We start from the raw sequence: 21,788 nt of genomic DNA, 5'->3' as shown, positions 1-21,788 counted from the left end.
TTTATATAAAACTAACCAACCACCAACACAACAAATAGTGTAGTGTGTCCTTTATATAAAACTAACCAACCACCAACACAACAAATAGTGTAGTGTGTCCTTACTATAAAACTAACCAACCACCAACACAACAAATAGTGTAGTGTGTCCTTTATATAAAACTAACCAACCACCAACACAACAAATAGTGTAGTGTGTCCTTACTATAAAACTAACCAACCACCAACACAACAAATAGTGTAGTGTGTTCTTTTTATAAAACTAACCAACCACCAACACAACAAATAGTGTAGTGTGTCCTTTATATAAAACTAACCAACCACCAACACAACAAATAGTGTAGTGTGTCCTTTATATAAAACTAACCAACCACCAACACAACAAATAGTGTAGTGTGTCCTTTATATAAAACTAACCAACCACCAACACAACAAATAGTGTAGTGTGTCCTTTCTATAAAACTAACCAACCACCAACACAACAAATAGTGTAGTGTGTCCTTTATATAAAACTAACCAACCACCAACACAACAAATAGTGTAGTGTGTCCTTACTATAAAACTAACCAACCACCAACACAACAAATAGTGTAGTGTGTCCTTTCTATAAAACTAACCAACCACCAACACAACAAATAGTGTAGTGTGTCCTTTATATAAAACTAACCAACCACCAACACAACAAATAGTGTAGTGCGTCCTTTCTATAAAACTAACCAACCACCATATCCGTTAAACCAGGATATGAATTGTTTTAGCTCACAAAATGTAATATCAATTTAAAATATCTGGATTGTATGACAGTGTTTGTTTCTCAATATAAAATATATGGATATCTGTAGCTCAGATGTTGTAATGGTGTTTGTTCTTCAATATTAAATATCTGGTGTAATAGTGGTAGTTTTTTAATATAAAATGTCTGAAAGGTTTCGGCTAACAAGGTGTGATGGTGTTAGTTTCTGGAAATGACAACAACAACTTTCTTAGATTTTACTAGGTTACCAGGTTCATTATTCAATGTGTTTCATTAACTTGTGATAGCCAGTAAATGATATAATCTGTGTCATATTCTGAGATTTAGTTACAGCAAAAGGTTTGATGATATATGTATATAACTGGTTATTTGTTTGCAAAGCCACACTGGGCTACCTGCTGAATACACTGCAGAAAGTCGAACCACGGATTTGGGTGTACTAAGTATGTAGACTTACCTCTGTCCTACCGAGGGACGTTTAACAAAATGTTTGCTTATTATATAATTTGCTATATAATACTGATATCTTGTGTTAAGTGTAATTATTTGTAACATATTTCGTTATCTTGAAAAAGACATGCTCACCATAAAAATAACTCAGTTTTTTTTCATTGCAACATGTTTCCCGGTGTATTGATAACGTATAGCTAAATAAATATTTTATAATTATTTGAAGATATCCAACATGGAAGATGACAGAGAAACACGATATGAGGTCTTGATCTGGAGTTTGTCTTTCTGAAGATGAACATTGTGAACACTGTGGTATTCTCCTCAGTTAGAATTAAAATAGTCTACAGATGGAAGGAAAACTAAAGAACCTTCCATCCGTCTTGTCGAATAACGATTCTATACGACTGGCAGAATATGGAGAGAATCCATCCTTCAGTTACAGTGTTAACAACGAACTAGACCAGACGCAAAGCCGAATTGATTTAGAATTCTGTGACGTCAATAAACCCGGCGCATCCTTAGCTGCGCATACTTGCAGGAGTGACGTACGGTATGCTTGTTCTTCCACTGCTGATTTCTTGAGAGTAGCACACCTGAAACATGCACTTTTTTACATAGGAGAAAGCCAGGAGCCCAGTATCTGTAATGAAGACTTATATGACGTCAGTGGTTATTTTCCTACTGAGTTACACGACAGGAAGAGTACACTCATGTCTTGTAACGATGAGATATCGTGTGACAGACAGATCGACATACGCCAGACGAGAAAGCTCTCTAGGATCAATGCTGGGTCGAGCCCAAATTGTACACAATTTGATGACATGGTTCGAGATGAGGCACATCAGGATATTACAAGGTCAACCCATCCAGAGGTCCGAGATACGGGAGATACCTCCAGTAAAGAGTCATCACCTGACCATCAGCCTCTGAGGCTAGATGTGGAAACAGATGACTGCATCACCAGTAAAGAAGCAAGTGTTCTGAGCGAAGGAACACGTGGACCACTAATTCCTCCAGACGGGGGCTATGGCTGGGTCGTGGTGTTTAGTGGATTTGTGGTCGCTCTTTTGTCCTCTGGCTTCATGAGATCTACTGGCCTTATATATGTAGCTACCTTGGAAACCTTCCCGGATTCAACTTCGAGGACAGTTAGTTGGGTTCCAGGTGTACTAGCCATCCTGACTTTTGGGATGTGTAAGTAAAACTATTTAGTACGTGGTATTTATGAAATGTTTTTATACAACAGTTATTCATGGGTGAGACACTGAATCTTTTCGGTTATGTGGTTTAAAAAAAGATGAATTATAATTGTTTAAAACATGTCAGCTTATATTGTACAAACGTTTGGACCTTTCTGTGAAGCAGTTTAACAGACAAAACTTGTGGGGGAACAAACAAAATAAATACTTCCTCGATACAAACAGTTTATGCTTGGAAGTGGTTGTCTTAGTTAAAATACGTTTCACAACTAATTAAATCATTACAATAGTGGGATTCAGGCATTCGAAAAGCAAAAGAAGGGAGTACATTAAAGTAACACCAGGTAGTAATGAGCGATAACAGAGTATGTTCTAAGGATACTAAACAGGTCTGAAAGAACACAGTATGTTCTAAGGATACTAAACAGGTCTGAAAGAACACAGTATGTTCTAAGGATACTAAACAGGTCTGAAAGAACACAGTATGTTCTAAGGATACTAAACAGGTCTGAAAGAACACAGTATGTTCTAATGATACCAAACAGGTCTGAAAGAACACAGTATGTTCTAATGATATTACGCATTCTAACAGAATAAAGATTGTTGTAGCGACATCAGGTCATAGCGTGAGAAACGATATTATGGAAACATAATGTTAGTTTATGATTATGATTAAATATTTTATTTAATGACGGTACAAACCTTTCTTAGGTAATAATCTAATGATTCTTAAAATGTTTGTAATTTAAAAATAGTGATGTTCATGTTAGGTATAAAAACAAACATTTTTAATGGTAAAAATATTAGAAATTACTACATTTTTTCAGTTGTGACAAAGTTAACAGGTCTCAGTTCAAATTAATTAAAACTGTACAACAAACAAAGATTATTACACAAAGGATAGCTACAATCCCTGTTTTATACAGTATTAGAGAAAACAGACACGTTACAGGTCTTTGCAGTGTAGGTGTAGAAAGAATGTAGACATGAAGAAATCAATAGCTCATGTTTCAATTGACACACTCAGAGTCGTTGTGTGCGGTCGTGACGTTGTTTTCTGAATCAGAAAATTAATGAGCTGAAATAATACTGAAAAAATTGAAACTAGAGAAATAATATAAAACTGGAATGATACAAACTAGAGAGAAGAAGCAGGACTTTAACACTAGAGAAATGCACTGGGGCTGATACTATATAAATGAAGAAACAGACTAAGTCTGAAATTATATAAATTTGAGGAAAAAAAAGAACTTTGAAAACTAGAAACTAGAAAGAATAAATTGAACTGGTAATATAGAAACTAGAGACAAGAAACAGAACTTTAGAAACAACAGAGGGGAAATGGAAGTTAGAATATATAAACTAGAGACAAGAAACAGAACTTTAGAAGCTACTGAGGGGAAATGGAAGTTAGAATATAGAAACTAGAGAAAAGAAACAGAACTTTAGAAGGTACAGAGGGGAAATGGAAGTTAGAATATAGAAACTAAAGAAAAGAAACAGAACCTTTGAAGGTACAGAGGGGAAATGGAAGTTAGAATATAGAAACTAAAGAAAAGAAACGCGACTTTAGTAGCTACAGAGGGGAAATGGAAGTTAGAATATAGAAACTAAAGACAATAAACAGAACTTTAGAAGCAACAAAAGGGAAATGGAAGTTAGAATATAGAAACTAAAGAAAAGAAACACGACTTTAGAAGCTACAGAGGGGAAATGGAAGTTAGAATATAGAAACTAGAGACAATAAACAGAACTTTAGAAGCAACAAAAGGAAATGGAAGTTAGAATATAGAAACCAAAAAAAAGAAACACGACTTTAGAAGCTACAGAGGGAAATGGAAGTTAGAATATAGAAACTAGAGAAAAGAAACAGAACTTTAGAAACAACAGAGGGAAATGGAAGTTAGAATATATAAACTAGAGACAAGAAACAGAACTTTAGAAGCTACTGAGGGAAATGGAAGTTAGAATATAGAAACTAGAAAAAAGAAACAGAACTTTAGAAGGTACAGAGGGGAAATGGAAGTTAGAATATAGAAACTAAAGAAAAGAAACGCGACTTTAGAAGCTACAGAGGGGAAATGGAAGTTATAATATAGAAACCAGAGACAATAAACAGAACTTTAGAAGCAACAAAAGGAAATGGAAGTTAGAATATAGAAACTAAAGAAAAGAAACACGACTTTAGAAGCTACAGAGGAAATGGAAGTTAGAATATAGAAACTAGAGAAAAGAAACACGACTTTAGAAGCTGCAAAAGGAAATGGAAGTTAAAATATAGAAACCAAAGAAAAGAAACACGACTTTAGAAGCTACAAAAGGAAATGGAAGTTAGAATACAGAAACCAAAGAAAAGAAACGCGACTTTAGAAGCCACAGAGGGGAAATGGAAGTTAGAATATAGAAACCAGAGACAATAAACAGAACTTTAGAAGCAACAAAAGGGAAATGGAAGTTAGAATATAGAAACTAAAGAAAAGAAACACGACTTTAGAAGCTACAGAGGGAAAATGGAAGTTAGAATATAGAAACTAGAGAAAAGAAACACGACTTTAGAAGCTGCAAAAGGGAAATGGAAGTTAAAATATAGAAACTAAAGAAAAGAAACACGACTTTAGAAGCTACAAAAGGGAAATGGAAGTTAGAATACAGAAACTAAAGAAAAGAAACGCGACTTTAAAAGCTACAGAGGGGAAATGGAAGTTAGAATATAGAAACTAGAGACAATAAACAGAACTTTAGAAGCTACAAAAGGGAAATGGAAGTTAAAATATAGAAACTAAAGAAAAGAAACGCGACTTTAGAAGCTACAGAGGGGAAATGGAAGTTAGAATATAGAAACTAGAGACAATAAACAGAACTTTAGAAGCTACAAAAGGGAAATGGAAGTTAGAATATAGAAACTAAAGAAAAGAAACACGACTTTAGAAGCTACAGAGGGGAAATGGAAGTTAGAATATAGAAACTAGAGACAATAAACAGAACTTTAGAAGCAACAAAAGGGATATGGAAGTTAGAATATAGAAACTAAAGAAAAGAAACACGACTTTAAAAGCTACAGAGGGGAAATGGAAGTTAGAATATAGAAACTAGAGAAAAGAAACACGACTTTAGAAGCTGCAAAAGGGAAATGGAAGTTAAAATATAGAAACCAAAGAAAAGAAACACGACTTTAGAAGCTACAAAAGGAAATGGAAGTTAGAATACAGAAACTAAAGAAAAGAAACACGACTTTAGAAGCTACAGAGGGGAAATGGAAGTTAGAATATAGAAACTAGAGACAATAAACAGAACTTTAGAAGCTACAAAAGGGAAATGGAAGTTAGAATATAGAAACTAAAGAAAAGAAACACGACTTTAGAAGCTACAAAAGGGAAATGGAAGTTAGAATATAGAAACTAGAGAAAATAAACAGAACTTTAGAAGCTACAAAAGGGAAATGGAAGTTAGAATATAGAAACTAAAGAAAAGAAACACGACTTTAGAAGCTACAGAGGGGAAATGGAAGTTAGAATATAGAAACTAGAGACAATAAACAGAACTTTAGAAGTTGCAAAAGGGAAATGGAAGTTAGAATATAGAAACTAAAGTAAAGAAACGCGACTTTAGAAGCTACAGAGGGGAAATGGAAGTTAGAATATAGAAACTAGAGACAATAAACAGAACTTTAGAAGCAACAAAAGGGAAATGGAAGTTAGAATATAGAAACTAGAGGAAAGAAACAGAACTTTAGAAACAACAGAGGGGAAATGGAAGTTAGAATATATAAACTAGAGACAAGAAACAGAACTTTAGAAGCTACTGAGGGGAAATGGAAGTTAGAATATAGAAACTAGAGAAAAGAAACAGAACTTTAGAAGGTACAGAGGGGAAATGGAAGTTAGAATATAGAAACTAAAGAAAAGAAACAGAACTTTTGAAGATACAGAGGGGAAATGGAAGTTAGAATATAGAAACTAAAGAAAAGAAACGCGACTTTAGAAGCTACAGAGGGGAAATGGAAGTTAGAATATAGAAACTAGAGACAATAAACAGAACTTTAGAAGCAACAAAAGGGAAATGGAAGTTAGAATATAGAAACTAAAAAAAAGAAACACGACTTTAGAAGCTACAGAGGGGAAATGGAAGTTAGAATATAGAAACTAGAGAAAAGAAACACGACTTTAGAAGCTGCAAAAGGGAAATGGAAGTTAAAATATAGAAACTAAAGAAAAGAAACTCGACTTTAGAAGCTACAGAGGGAAAATGGAAGTTAGAATATAGAAACTAAAGAAAAGAAACACGACTTTAGAAGCTACAGAGGGAAAATGGAAGTTAGAATATAGAAACTAGAGACAATAAACAGAACTTTAGAAGCTACAAAAGGGAAATGGAAGTTAGAATATAGAAACTAAAGAAAAGAAACACGACTTTAGAAGCTACAGAGGGAAAATGGAAGTTAGAATATAGAAACTAGAGACAATAAACAGAACTTTAGAAGCTACAAAAGGGAAATGGAAGTTAGAATATAGAAACTAAAGAAAAGAAACACGGCTTTAGAAGCTACAAAAGGGAAATGGAAGTTAGAATATAGAAACTAGAGAAAATAAACAGAACTTTAGAAGCTACAAAAGGGAAATGGAAGTTAGAATATAGAAACTAAAGAAAAGAAACACGACTTTAGAAGCTACAGAGGGGAAATGGAACTTAGAATATAGAAACTAGAGAAAAGAAACACGACTTTAGAAGCTGCAAAAGGGAAATGGAAGCTAAAATATAGAAACTAAAGAAAAGAAACACGACATTAGAAGCTACAGAGGGAAAATGGAAGTTAGAATATAGAAACTAAAGAAAAGAAACACGACTTTAGAAGCTACAGAGGGAAAATGGAAGTTAGAATATAGAAACTAGAGAAAAGAAACACAACTTTAGAAGCTGCAAAAGGGAAATGGAAGTTAAAATATAGAAACTAAAGAAAAGAAACACGACTTTAGAAGCTACAGAGGGAAAATGGAAGTTAGAATATAGAAACTAAAGAAAAGAAACACGACTTTAGAAGCTACAGAGGGAAAATGGAAGTTAGAATATAGAAACTAGAGACAATAAACAGAACTTTAGAAGCTACAAAAGGGAAATGGAAGTTAGAATATAGAAACCAGAGACAATAAACAGAACTTTAGAAGCTACAAAAGGGAAATGGAAGTTAGAATATAGAAACTAAAGAAAAGAAACACGACTTTAGAAGCTACAAAGAGGAAATGGAAGTTAGAATATAGAAACTAAAGAAAAGAAACACGACTTTAGAAGCTACAGAGGGGAAATGGAAGTTAGAATATAGAAACTAGAGACAATAAACAGAACTTTAGAAGCTACAAAAGGGAAATGGAAGTTAGAATATAGAAACTAAAGAAATGAAACACGACTTTAGAAGCTACAAAAGGGAAATGGAAGTTAGAATATAGAAACTAAAGAAAAGAAACACGACTTTAGAAGCTACAGAGGGGAAATGGAAGTTAGAATATAGAAACTAGAGACAATAAACAGAACTTTAGAAGATACAAAAGGGAAATGGAAGTTAGAATATAGAAACTAAAGAAAAGAAACGCGACTTTAGAAGCTACAGAGGAGAAATGGAAGTTAGAATATAGAAACTAAAGAAAAGAAACAGAACTTTAGAAGCTACTGAGGGGAAATGGAAGTTAGAATATAGAAACTAACGAAAAGAAACAGAACTTTAGAAGGTACAAAAGGGAAATGGAAGTTAGAATATAGAAACTAAAGAAAAGAAACACGACTTTAGAAGCTACAGAGGGTAAATTGAAGTTAGAATATAGAAACTAGAGACAATAAACAGAACTTTAGAAGCTACAGAGGGGAAATGGAAGTTAGAATATAGAAACTAGATACAATAAACAGAACTTTAGAAGGTACAAAAGGGAAATGGAAGTTAAAATATAGAAACTAGAGACAAGAAACAGAACTTTAGAAGCTACAAAGGGGAAATGGAAGTTAGAATATAGAAATTGGAGAGAAAAAACAGAACTTTAAGAGAAGTCAAAATAAATATACAATTTTCAATTGTATTTGAATTCTATAATTGTGAAATGTTCAATTGTATTGTGAACATGACGAAGAAGGTCAAAACGTTGTTCTTTATTAGTGCTTTCTCTACTCATTCCACCCGTTTTTTAAATGTATGATTTTCAATTTTATTTGTTTTATATACTTGCTATTTAATATAAGAATCCAATATACATCTGAGTGGGCTAGTGAACTACATAGTTTACAATGAATCACTTACACTCGTCATTAGAATGTTATTGAAGTGTACAGTTTGAATTCATTATATTTTTTAATGTTAGCTTTATCGTACATTCATCTACTATCGACATTGTACAAGAAAGTTTATTCATACGTTCGTCTTGGCACAACTAGCAAGGTACTTCTGTTTCAACGCCATTTGTAAAGTTAAGCCTACAATACAATAGACTAGCGAAGACAGACTGAAAAATCGATAAGTAATTTCTCGTTATAATGTCGAATGAACTTCGAGTTATTTTCAACATATATTTTGAAATAACCAGCCCAACAAACTTACAACATAATAATGAGTCTGCAATAGGAAAATGTTAAGTTGCAGACGTGCTATCTCCTAGGCGTGACATGGTCAAGCGTATTAAGGCGTGCGACTCGTAATCTGAGGGTCGCGGGTTCGCATCCCCGTCGCGTCAAACGTGCTCGCCCTCTCAGTCTTAGGAGCGTTATAATGTGGGGTCAATCCAACTATTCGTTGGTAAAAGAGTAGCCCAAGAGTTGGCGGCGGGTGGTGATGACTAGCTGTCTTCCCTCTAGTCTTATACTGCTAAATTAGGGATGGCTAGCACAGATAGCCCTCGAGTAGCTTTTCACGAAATTCAAACAAACAAACAATCTCCTGTCTGTTGGCAAAATATGACATTTTCGTAAAAAGAGCTGTAAAAGTTCAAAGAAATAACTTTTCTTTATACAAATATATTATAAGGATTCTAAAGATAAGTACGAGTTTATATTCACTATTGTTTTATCTCTAATACTAATCATGAGTAACTGAACTTTTCTTACAGCCCCATTGAGCAGCGTCCTCTCTCAGCGTAAGGGTTGTCGGTTCGTAACGATTGTTGGTGCCCTCATGGGGTCGGTGGGTTTATTCTTGAGTTACTTTGCTCCGAATGTTACTTACTTAATTTTCACGGCTGGTGTTCTGCTAGGTGAGTTTGTTATTAACAATAAATAATAAATGTTAATGTTTTAGAGTGTAACATAGTCATTCCAATTTAACTTGGAAATTGTGTTTGTTTAATATAATCAATTTTGGATATTCTTTAAGTGAAGGATTTAGTAAATAACCCATTTGTGGATTGATTGTTTATTTTTAGAACTAAAACAAAATTGCTCTATCGAACCTTACCAGTCTTGGGAAGTTGATATTATTCTAACGAAATTTACTAGATGTGATTGAGTTTAACAACACTTGCTGTTTTCCTTGTTTGGCAGGAATAGGGTCAGCTTTCTCCATGACGGCAAGTATTATTATCGTGGGTCATTATTTCGTCAAGCGAAGAGCTTTGGCTCAGTCCATTTCGCTTAGTGGCGCTAGTGTCGGTGTCTTCGTCCTTCCTTCTTTGATCAAAGCGTGTTTGGAAGAATTCGAACTGAGAGGGACCTACTTGATACTGAGCAGCATGGTCCTTCACAACTGCATCAGCGGATTACTCTTCAGGCCTGTAGAATGGTACGCCAGACCTGTTGCAGGCCACAATGATGACGTCAAACCCTTAAATAACAAACCAAAATACTCCGCCACAAACACTTCAAACAAAGTCTCTGGAGGAAAATACCAATCTTTCATTAGGATTTTTGACCTACATTTTTTAAAAGATCCTGTGTTTCTCTGCATATGCCTGGCCTATACGTTTACAAGTATGGCACTCCCCCATGCTTTCTTCTATATCCCACCTCATGCAGATGAAGTTGGGATATCCAAAACTGACGTCAACACCTTATTGTTACTCACAGCGTTTGGAGACTTGATTGGTCGGATCTTCTTCGGCTGGGTAGCAGACAAGGATCTTGTCCCGAGACGTTATTGGTACACGTTAAATATAACCATAGGAGGCGCTGCGGTACTGGCCATCACCTTAGCTCACGACTTCTTTACGCATGCAGTTTGTGGAGTAGTGTATGGGATCGGTTCAGGAGCTTGGTATTGTCTGACACCAGTCCTCCTAGCGGATTATCATGGGAATGAAAAACTAGGCCCTACTATCTCTTTGGCTCGACTCTTCCAAGGTGGTAGTAACTTATTAGTGCCTCTTATAGCAGGTCAGTAAATCTCTCCAAACGTGTAATGTTGCATTTCTCTTAATTATCATATCAGTGGTTAATAACAAATTAGTTATATGTTACTTCCTCTAAAGATCTCTATAAAGAAACGTTACTGTACTGGAAATCAGTTCTGCCTAGATACTTCTTCATACAAGAGACAAACAACAACATAGTGTATTGAAAAGCTGTACAGACAATTCTTTATAAAGAAACATTACTTAACTTCAACACAGTACACTCCTAATAGCTCTTCATAAAAAAAAAACGCTACTTCAAAACAGTGCTGTCCGAACAATTCTTTATGAAGAACTTCACTTCAAAACAGTGCTGTCCGAACAATTCTTTATGTAGAAACTTCACTTCAAAACAGTGCTGTCCGAACAATTCTTTATGTAGAAACGTCACTTCAAAACAGTACAGTCCAGAAAGTTATTCACAAAAAAAAACAACACTACTCAAAGCAGTGCTGTCCAGACAGTTCTTTATAAAGATATATTACTTCAAAACAGTACAGTCCAAACAGTTCTTTACATAAAAAATTACTTCAAAACAGTGCTGTCCAGACAGTTCTTTATAAACAAACATTACTTTAAAACAGTACAGTACAAACAGTTCTTTATAAAGAAACATAACTTCAAAACAGTGCTGTCCAGACAGTTCTGTATAAAGAAACATAACTTCAAAGCAGTACTGTCCAGACAGTTCTTTATAAAGAAACATAACTTCAAAACAGTGCTGTCCAGACAGTTCTGTATAAAGAAACATAACCTCAAAGCAGTACTGTCCAGAGAGTTCTGTATAAAGAAACATAACCTCAAAGCAGTACTGTCCAGAGAGTTCTGTATAAAGAAACATAACCTCAAAGCAGTACTGTCCGGACAGTTCTGTATAAAAAAACATAACCTCAAAGCAGTACTGTCCAGAGAGTTCTTTATAAAGAAACATAACTTCAAAACAGTGCTGTCCAGACAGTTCTGTATAAAGAAACATAACTTCAAAGCAATGCTGCCCAGACAGTTCTGTATAAAGAAACATAACCTCAAAGCAGTACTGTCCAGAGAGTTCTGTATAAAGAAACATAACCTCAAAGCAGTACTGTCCAGAGAGTTCTGTATAAAGAAACATAACCTCAAAGCAGTGCTGTCCAGATAGTTCTGTATAAAGAAACATAACCTCAAAGCAGTACTGTCCAGAGAGTTCTGTATAAAGAAACATAACCTCAAAGCAGTACTGTCCAGAGAGTTCTGTATAAAGAAACATAACCTCAAAGCAGTACTGTCCAGAGAGTTCTGTATAAAGAAACATAACCTCAAAGCAGTAGTGTCCGGACAGTTCTGTATAAAGAAACATAACTTCAAAGCAGTACTGTCCAGAGAGTTCTGTATAAAGAAATACAACCTCAAAGCAGTACTGTCCAGACAGTTCTGTATAAAGAAACATAGCCTCAAAGCAGTACTGTCCAGACAGTTCTGTATAAAGAAACATAACTTCAAAGCAGTACTGTCCAGAGAGTTCTGTATAAAGAAATACAACCTCAAAGCAGTACTGTCCAGACAGTTCTGTATAAAGAAACATAGCCTCAAAGCAGTACTGTCCAGACAGTTCTGTATAAAGAAACATAACCTCAAAGCAGTACTCTCCAGAGAGTTCTGTATAAAGAAACATAACCTCAAAGCAGTACTGTCGAGAAAATAATTTAAAACTTGTCATTCTTATCATAGACCTTGATCGTGAAGAAAAGAGATAATTACTGGTAGCCTGAATGATATTACCTTGAATGTTAGTAATCGTAAAACCATGTTATGGAAATATGAGGGCAAGTGTATCTGTTTAGTAAACGTCTTATAATACATTTTTTTTCTATTTGTCAAGATAAAGATGTTATGGTGTCGTGTATTTTGACTGTTTTTTCAACTGACAGGTAATCTCTATCATTATACCGGGGAATATTTGGCAGTTTTCGCCTTCTTCGGATCGACCATGCTTTGTGGTGCACTCGTCACGTTGTTGTTACCACTAGCTGTGAGATATGATGAAAGGTGCGACAAGGGCGACATCTTGAAAAGAAGAGAAAAGAATTCACTTTAATAACGAAGTTTTCCATGTATAATTATCCCATGTTTACCATTTACAGAAATAGCAGGGTTTGCATAGTGTGTCTAGGTTTAGGGTTGATTATAATATATTATTTTGTAGTGAATTGAACTTTGCTTCAAGATTATAAAATGCTTAAATGTCTTAGTGCTTATTTTTGTATGAGGAAAGTTATAAACCAGTTAATGAACATTTCTTGAAAGGTAACACGATTTGTAATTAGAGGCTAAATGTAGAACTTAACGTTTCGCCTCCAATCTGTACAAGTAAAACAAATTTACCCTTTGATGTATTTAAAAATCAAGTTAGTTGTACAAAAGTTTCAGGCACGTTTCTCAAGAAATGGAAAATTTAATTATTTCAATTTGTTGTCCCAAAACTATAATGTACAATTATTTTATGTTTTTATATATTTTGACAAATTTAACTTATGTGTCAATAAGAAACTGATAAAACGGCGACTCTTTCTATCTACTTCAACTGTTGTCACCTCCTCTTATTCTGCGATTTCTCTAAAATTACATATAACTTTTTGTGTGTGTGTTTGTTTTTCTTATCAGTTTTCTAATTATGTATCTCAAGACGGCTGGTATGTGTATTAACATATTTATCCAAAATAAAGCAGAGAACAACGTTTCGACCTTCTCAAGTCATCTTCAGGTTAAATATTGATATAATTTGTTGTTTCATATTCCTCGGAAGGTTTTAACTTAATTAAAATAACTACTGATATTCAAGCTTCCAAAAGGTTAATTGTGCATAGTTTAATCTTATTTGCGTTAATAGTACTAAAGTTTCTACATTCTTAAAATAATTTACATAATGTATAAACAAAATTTCACGAAGTTATTTAAATAAAAATCTTATGTTAAGACTACCGGAAAGACATTAGTTTATTTTTTAAAATTTATACAAGGTATGGTTTTTACCCTAATGGTCGATGCCCTTGACTTAAGTTATTGCGCAGATAATGTGTTAATTAAGTGTTACTGAAGTGGTATATTCATCACACTGTCCATTCCAACTGTTCTCTGAAAGGATTAGTGAGAAAAATATTCATGTCGGGACCAATATTTCCTGTTTAAGGTTTTATACTGAATATTTATTGACGACTCGAGCCTGTTCTTAGTGGCGTAAGATGATCATAAAACAAATTTCCTAACTGGTAAATAAAATATTTAATGTCATTAAATGGTAATTACGATATAAAGATATTTTTCATGTGAAATAAGATATAATAAATTCATCAGTCTGCAGTTTGCTGAACATAATCTAACTAAGATTTTGTATGGAAATGTAAATTGTTTCTAAATGAATATTTTGCTCCAAGCTGCAAAGTTTTATACTAAACACTAATTTGGAAAAAATTCGGACCAAATGATGATAAGATGTAGATATTAAATTTATACTCAACCAATATTTAAGATAATAATATTGGTAGTAAAATATTAGGATAGTAAGTAAGAAATGTTGAAAAGTTGCATCTGGATGTTAAATTATATTTTAACTTTATGAATATATTTTCTTAGATATTAAATATTTCTTTTGTGTGCGTAATGATATAATATAAATAACTACGTGAAGTGGATATGACTGATTGCTTGTTTGTTGGGCCTAAATGGATTATTTATTATACGTGAGAAAAGTGTGTGTATAGTGCGAAGTGTTTGTTTTCTGTACTGTGTAAAAATACTTCTGGTGTCTGTATTATCTTCTTTTAACGATAAGCCTAGAATGTTGTATGACAATAAATAAATGTTAACATACGTGTTCTTAAATTTGATTTCGCACACATGACCAAAAGGTGCTGAGATGACATCACAACAAAGTCACAAGAGTCTTGTCATATAACAAATAACAGAAAGATGGTTAACCAGCGAAACAACTATAACATTTATTGTAAAACAAATAACACAAGTATGGTTAACTAGTGAAATAAACATAACATATATTGTATAACAAATAATAGAAACATGGCTAATCGTTGAAAGAAACATAACACATGTTGTATAACAAATAACAAAAACATGGTTAACAGGTCAAACAAACATAACTTACATTGCAAAACAAAGAACATAAACATGGTTAACTGGTGAAACAAACATAACCTCTAATAACGAATAACAGAAGCATTATTTCTGTCCTGTACAACACTACTGTGTATTGTGTACAGAAGTATTTCTGTTCTGTACAACACTAGTGTGTATTGTGTACAGCAGTATTTCTGTTCTGTACAACACTAGTGTGTATTATGTACGGCAGTATTTCTGTTCTGTACAACACTAGTGTGTATTATGTACGGCAGTATTTCTGTTCTGTACAACACTTGTGTGTATTGTGTACAGCAGTATTTCTGTTCTGTACAACACTAGTGTGTATTGTATAGAGCAGTATTTCTGTTCTGTACAATACTACTGTGTATTGTGTACAGAAGTATTTCTGTTCTGTACAACACTAGTGTGTATTGTGTACAGCAGTATTTCTGTTCTGTACAACACTAGTGTGTATTATGTACAGCAGTATTTCTGTTCTGTACAACACTAGTGTGTATTATGTACGGCAGTATTTCTGTTCTGTATAACACTACTGTGTATTGTGTACAGAAGTATTTCTGTCCTGTACAACACTAGTGTGTATTATGTACGGCAGTATTTGTTCTGTACAACACTACTGTGTATTGTGTACAGAAGTATTTCTGTTCTGTACAACACTACTGTGTATTGTGTTCAGAAGTATTTCTGTTCTGTACAACACTAGTGTGTATTATGTACGGCAGTATTTCTGTTCTGTACAACACTACTGTGTATTGTGTACAGAAGTATTTCTGTTCTGTACAACACTAGTGTGTATTGTGTACAGAAGTATTTCTGTTCTGTACAACACTAGTGTGTATTGTGTACAGAAGTATTTCTGTTCTGTACAACACTAGTGTGTATTATGTACGGCAGTATTTCTGTTCTGTACAACACTACTGTGTATTGTGTACAGAAGTATTTCTGTTCTGTACAACACTAGTGTGTATTGTGTACAGAAGTATTTCTGTTCTGTACAACACTACTGTGTATTGTGTACAGAAGTATTTCTGTTCTGTACAACACTAGTGTGTATTGTGTACAGAAGTATTTCTGTTCTGTACAACACTAGTGTGTATTATGTACAGCAGTATTTCTGTTCTGTACAACACTAGTGTGTATTATGTACGGCAGTATTTCTATTCTGTACAACACTAGTGTGTATTATGTACGGCAGTATTTCTGTTCTGTACAACACTAGCGTGTATTATGTACATAACTTCAATTGTATAACAAATAACACAAAAACATATAAAACAAACATAACATATATTGTATAACAAAAACATGGTTACTTGATTAAAAACTAAATACTGACAAAGAAATACTTAACAACGTGAACAACATCGCATGTCTTCAACTTTTGTCAAAGCTATTGTGTAGCTCCACCTACTGGAGAAAAGCGAATTAGCAAATTTCAAGCTTTTTTTTATTATCAAGGAAACGATAAACTTTATCGTCTTAACCGAACTGCTGAAACTGCTGTTTATTGAACTACTTTTATCTAATTACACACTAAATAAATTAGAATAAAATAGGTAAATGAAATATAACTGAAGCACTAAATAAATTAGAATAAAATAAGTTACTTTATCAACACTGTTGACCTGAATTTATTTTAATTTACTAACAAAATATAACTGAAGCACTAAATAAAATAGTGACGATGATTTCATAGTTAAAATATGGTGACCATTAAATTTCATGTCGTGAAAAGGTAGTAACTTAGACGAACAGCTTGAAGTGAAAATTCAATACAAATGCGAGTAGACTAGTCAGCTAAAAAGTGAACAGTGAATCAACCTCTTTTACGATCATTAGAAGAGTGCTATTTAAGTGTTTAACTTGAGTGGTATATTTAGTTTATTGTTAACAGTCATATATTTAGTTACACGACTAACAACTCGTAACATTGTACAAGTGAATTTATTTTTACGCAGCACAACTAACGAGGTATTTCTCTTTTTACGCTATTTTTATGTTTAAGCCCATAATTTACAAAAGTAAATTATGTTTGTTTGTTTTGAAAAAAATTGTTTGTTTTGAATTTCGCGCAAAGCTACTCAAGAGCTATCTGCGCTAGCCGTTCCTAATTTAGCAGTGTAAGACTAGAGGGAAGGCAGCTAGTCATCACCACCCACCACTAACTCTTGAGCTACTCTTTTACCAACGAATAGTGGGATTGACCGTCACATTATAACGTCCCCACGGCTGAAAGGGCTATAATGTTTTGGTGCGACCGGGATTCGAACCCGCGACCCTCGGATTACGATTCGAACACCTTAACATGCTCGGGCATGCCGGGTCATCATCTACTGAAAGTAGACTGAAGAAATGTTAATTAAGAAATAAACTAATTTGTTGTTACTATCAAATGGACTTCGAATTATTTTGTACAATTATCTTAAAATAACCAGCTCAACGGAATAATAAATTTACAAAATAGTGAGTCTGCAATAAGAAACAAAATATGAATAGCTTTGGATGTACTATCTTGTAACGATGTTACCCGACATCTGTTGACAAAAATTCACACTTCATGGAAACAGTTCTAAAATTATAATAACTATCTTCATTATAATGCAGATTCTAAACACAAGTACGAGTTTGTATTCACTATTTTAGGTGTTTTATCTCTAACACTAAACATGAGTAACTGAACTTTTCTTACAGCCCCATTGAACAGCGTCGTCTCTCAGTGCAAGGGTTGTCGGTTCGTAATGATTGTTGGTGCCCTCACGAGGTCAGTGGGCTTAAACTTGAGTTACTTTGCTAATTGTGTTTGTTTAATGTAATTAATTTTTAGTAACCTTTAAATGAAACATTTAGTAAACAGTCCATTTGTGGATTTGTACTGAAAAGTAGTGCTGTCCAGAGAGTTTTTTGTAAAGAAATATTTATTGTGATGGCAAACAGTAAATATGTTGGATTTATAAAACATGATATAATAATATTATTATTTATAATTAAAAATCCTTTTTAAGCTGTGACTGCCAACTCTTTTCGGATATAAAATACCTTCATTTGTGATACATTTATTTGATATTTTCTGAACTATTAAGGTTAAATGTTATGGTTTAATATAATTTCTGACTTGCCACACGTTTTAATTATCATGAAATGACTTACCATAACAAACTAGAAATAACGTATTTTACTAACGCGTCTGTGTGTTATATTACAACATTTTTCTAATTTCAGACATCTAAATTCTATTCATCTTTTATTCTACAGACTTCAAGGAAGGATTGTTTAATTGGAAACGTGACAACATCTGTATTTCATAACAATCAAAGTTCAACAACGCCATCTTAGTTTGGACATTTTAAACAGTATTAACGTAAGTTAGAAGTCTGTACAAGATAACAGATTTTATAATTAACACGTAAACAAATCTGTAATTTTACTCCAAAACCACAAAGTTTTAACGGTATACTATGTTTTGTACTTCAAGTAAAATCATAAAAATAGTAAGTGTTGCTATGTCATGTAGTTTCTATAATAATGAAGTGAATGATTAAACAGAAGTCTTTAGTTTATCATATTTAATTGTACAAGATGACTTATTACCAGGTTATAAACACAAGGTAAAACATTCAACTTTAATGTTAGGTTGTTGTATGTTATCTGGTTTTAAATAATTATGTTATGGTGAAAAATACATCTTTTTTCAGGACAATAGTTGTAAAATTATCTTATGCACATTGAAAACAGAAGCGAAAACTGTACTGCAGTATAGTTTTAATGTGTTAAATATGTACTAAATCATCAAAATCGCAATCACATGTAATATAATAATGTAACGGTTTCATTCAGTATTATAAAAAAGCAAAAAAACAACAGTTATGACAAAATTTATTAGTGACGACATATAATTGTAAAATTATTATAAAGTAACTAATTGGTAATACACTATGGTATAATAGGTGTCTTATTGAAATAATGATTTCTCCTATAAATTTTTTGTGTATATAATTAATTGTCCTAAATGTTAATGAGGTAATTACCCTAAGATGAACTCATCGTCCTATTAAACTACCCATTTATAGAAACACAACTCAACCAAGCAGCACGAGCCTTAACAACAATACTTACCAAATAACACCAATCGCTTTTGTCACTTAAAGATATAAATGAAAATATAGAAGTTTATTAACACTGTGTTCCTACAGACCTTTAACAACACTAATCATCCCGTACCTGTTTACAATCTTGTTCCTAAGACATGCACCCAGCAACAATCAGTTGCAAACTTTCTTTGTTAACCTAAAGTTGACCTAAAAAGGTCGATACTGTGTTCTGTACTTTATTTTATTTGAAGTTTTAATATCCATATCAGCCGTGTTTAGAATACACTGAGTAGCACTGTCTGCCTAAAGAACCTAAATAATAGCATCAGTCTCTAATGTTGCACCATCTGGTGTTAAGTCGTGGAACTACGACACTTACCCATATACTCCACACCTAGGAACACTCGAACATGATGCAACATGACATCTCCTAGCAACGCGCTCTCTGTCAGCAGACAACTTTCACTAGTGAAGCTCATATAGGCAAAACGACTTCCATCTGTCACGTGTACTTCTAACCAGTACAGTCGTCTTTAAACGTCAGTTTGGTATCACCCTACTTACAACGGTTATAAATGTTAGTTTCATATTACTAGAGATATAAAAGTTAGTTTGAAATTACATTACTTACTACAGTTATACATATTAGTATGATAGTACCTTCTTACAAGGGTTATAAATGTCAGTTTGATATTACCCTACATATAAGGATTATAAATGTTAGTTTGATATTACCCTACTTAAAAGGATTATAAATGTTAGTTTGATATTACCCTACTTAAAGGGTTATAAATGTTAGTTTGATATTATCCTACATGCAAGGGTTTGATATTACTCTACTTACAAGGGTAATAAATGTTAGTTTGATAATACCTACTTGCAAGAGTATAAATATTAGTTTAATATTACTCTACTTACAAGGGTAATAAATGTTAGTTTGATAATACCTACTTGCAAGAGTATAAATATTAGTTTAATATTACTCTACTTACAAGGGTTATAAATATTAGTTTGATAATACCTACTTGCAAGAGTATAAATATTAGTTTAATATTACTCTACTTACAAGGGTTATAAATGTTAGTTTGATAATACCTACTTGCAAGAGTATAAATATTAGTTTAATATTACTCTACTTACAAGGGTAATAAATATTAGTTTGATAATACCTACTTGCAAGAGTATAAATATTAGTTTAATATTAGTCTACTTACAAGGGTTATAAATATTAGTTTGATAATACCTACTTGCAAGAGTATAAATATTAGTTTAATATTACTCTACTTACAAGGGTAATAAATGTTAGTTTGATATTACCCTACTTAAAGGGTTATAAATGTTAGTTTGATATTATCCCACATGCAAGGGTTTGATATTACTCTACTTACAAGGGTAATAAATGTTAGTTTGATAATACCTACTTGCAAGAGTATAAATATTAGTTTAATATTACTCTACTTACAAGGGTAATAAATGCTGGTGTGATATTATCCTACTTACAAAAGTTATAAATAATAGTGTGATATCACCCTACCTATAAGGATTATAAATGTTAGTTTGATATTACCCAACTTATAAGGATTATAAATATTAGTTTGATATTACCCAACTTATAAGGATTATAAATATTAGTTTGATATTACCCAACTTATAAGGATTATAAATATTAGTTTGATATTACCCAACTTATAAGGATTATAAATGTTAGTTTGATATTACCCAACTTATAAGGATTATAAATGTTAGTTTGATATTACCCAACTTATAAGGATTATAAATGTTAGTTTGATATTACCCAACTTATAAGGATTATAAATATTAGTTTGATATTAACCTACTTATAAGGATTATAAATGTTAGTTTGATATTACCCAACTTATAAGGATTATAAATGTTAGTTTGATATTACCCAACTTATAAGGATTATAAATGTTAGTTTGATATTACCCAACTTATAAGGATTATAAATATTAGTTTGATATTACCCAACTTATAAGGATTATAAATATTAGTTTGATATTACCCAACTTATAAGGATTATAAATGTTAGTTTGATATTACCCAACTTATAAGGATTATAAATGTTAGTTTGATATTACCCAACTTATAAGGATTATAAATGTTAGTTTGATATTACCCAACTTATAAGGATTATAAATGTTTGTTTGATATTACCCAACTTATAAGGATTATAAATGTTTGTTTGATATTAACCTACTTATAAGGATTATAAATGTTTGTTTGATATTAACCAACTTATAAGGATTATAAATGTTTGTTTGATATTAACCTACTTATAAGGATTATAAATGTTAGTGTGATATTACCCAACCTATAAGGATTATAAATGTTAGTTTGATATTACCAAACTTATAAGGATTATAAATGTTAGTTTGATATTACCCAACTTATAAGGATTATAAATGTTTGTTTGATATTAACCTACTTATAAGGATTATAAATGTTAGTGTGATATTAACCTACTTATAAGGATTATAAATGTTTGTTTGATATTAACCTACTTATAAGGATTATAAATGTTAGTGTGATATTACCCAACTTATAAGTATTATAAATGTTAGTTTGATATTACCCAACTTATAAGGATTATAAATGTTTGTATGATATTAACCTACTTATAAGGATTATAAATGTTAGTGTGATACTATCCTACTTACTAAAGTTATAATATAAAATGTTTATTGTAGAAACTAGAGAGTTATTATTAATTTCTTACAAAATGTAGAAATATACGATTTGTTATTAGTCGCTTCACCAATATCAGAATTGTTATTATAATGGTG

General features: G+C 32.5%; 1 protein-coding gene across 1 annotated transcript; it reads left to right on the top strand.

Moving 5' to 3' along the window:
- The first annotated feature begins 1,746 nt into the window (after positions 1 to 1,746).
- LOC143241914 (monocarboxylate transporter 12-B-like) lies at positions 1,747 to 14,608 on the top strand. The gene is made up of 4 exons (XM_076485215.1): positions 1,747 to 2,400; positions 9,488 to 9,631; positions 9,918 to 10,745; positions 12,670 to 14,608. Exons 1-4 carry the CDS (start codon positions 1,917 to 1,919, stop codon positions 12,834 to 12,836), a joined length of 1,623 nt encoding a protein of 540 aa, XP_076341330.1. The 5' UTR covers positions 1,747 to 1,916; the 3' UTR covers positions 12,837 to 14,608.
- The last annotated feature ends 7,180 nt before the right edge of the window (positions 14,609 to 21,788 follow it).

The sequence above is a fragment of the Tachypleus tridentatus genome, unplaced genomic scaffold, assembly GCF_004210375.1.
Source record: "Tachypleus tridentatus isolate NWPU-2018 unplaced genomic scaffold, ASM421037v1 Hic_cluster_1, whole genome shotgun sequence".
Taxonomy (NCBI): domain Eukaryota; kingdom Metazoa; phylum Arthropoda; class Merostomata; order Xiphosura; family Limulidae; genus Tachypleus; species Tachypleus tridentatus.
The sequence above is the reverse complement of the archived record's forward strand: the minus strand, read 5'-3'. Positions and strand labels throughout refer to the sequence as shown.

Excerpts from the sequence above, each read along its gene's own strand:
- LOC143241914 (XM_076485215.1), top strand. The coding sequence starts at position 1,917 with ATGTCTTGTAACGATGAGATATCGTGTGACAGACAGATCGACATACGC. Across the intron at positions 2,401-9,487 it reads CATCCTGACTTTTGGGATGT|CCCCATTGAGCAGCGTCCTC; the intron begins GTAAGTAAAACT and ends CTTTTCTTACAG. Across the intron at positions 10,746-12,669 it reads ATTAGTGCCTCTTATAGCAG|GTAATCTCTATCATTATACC; the intron begins GTCAGTAAATCT and ends TTCAACTGACAG.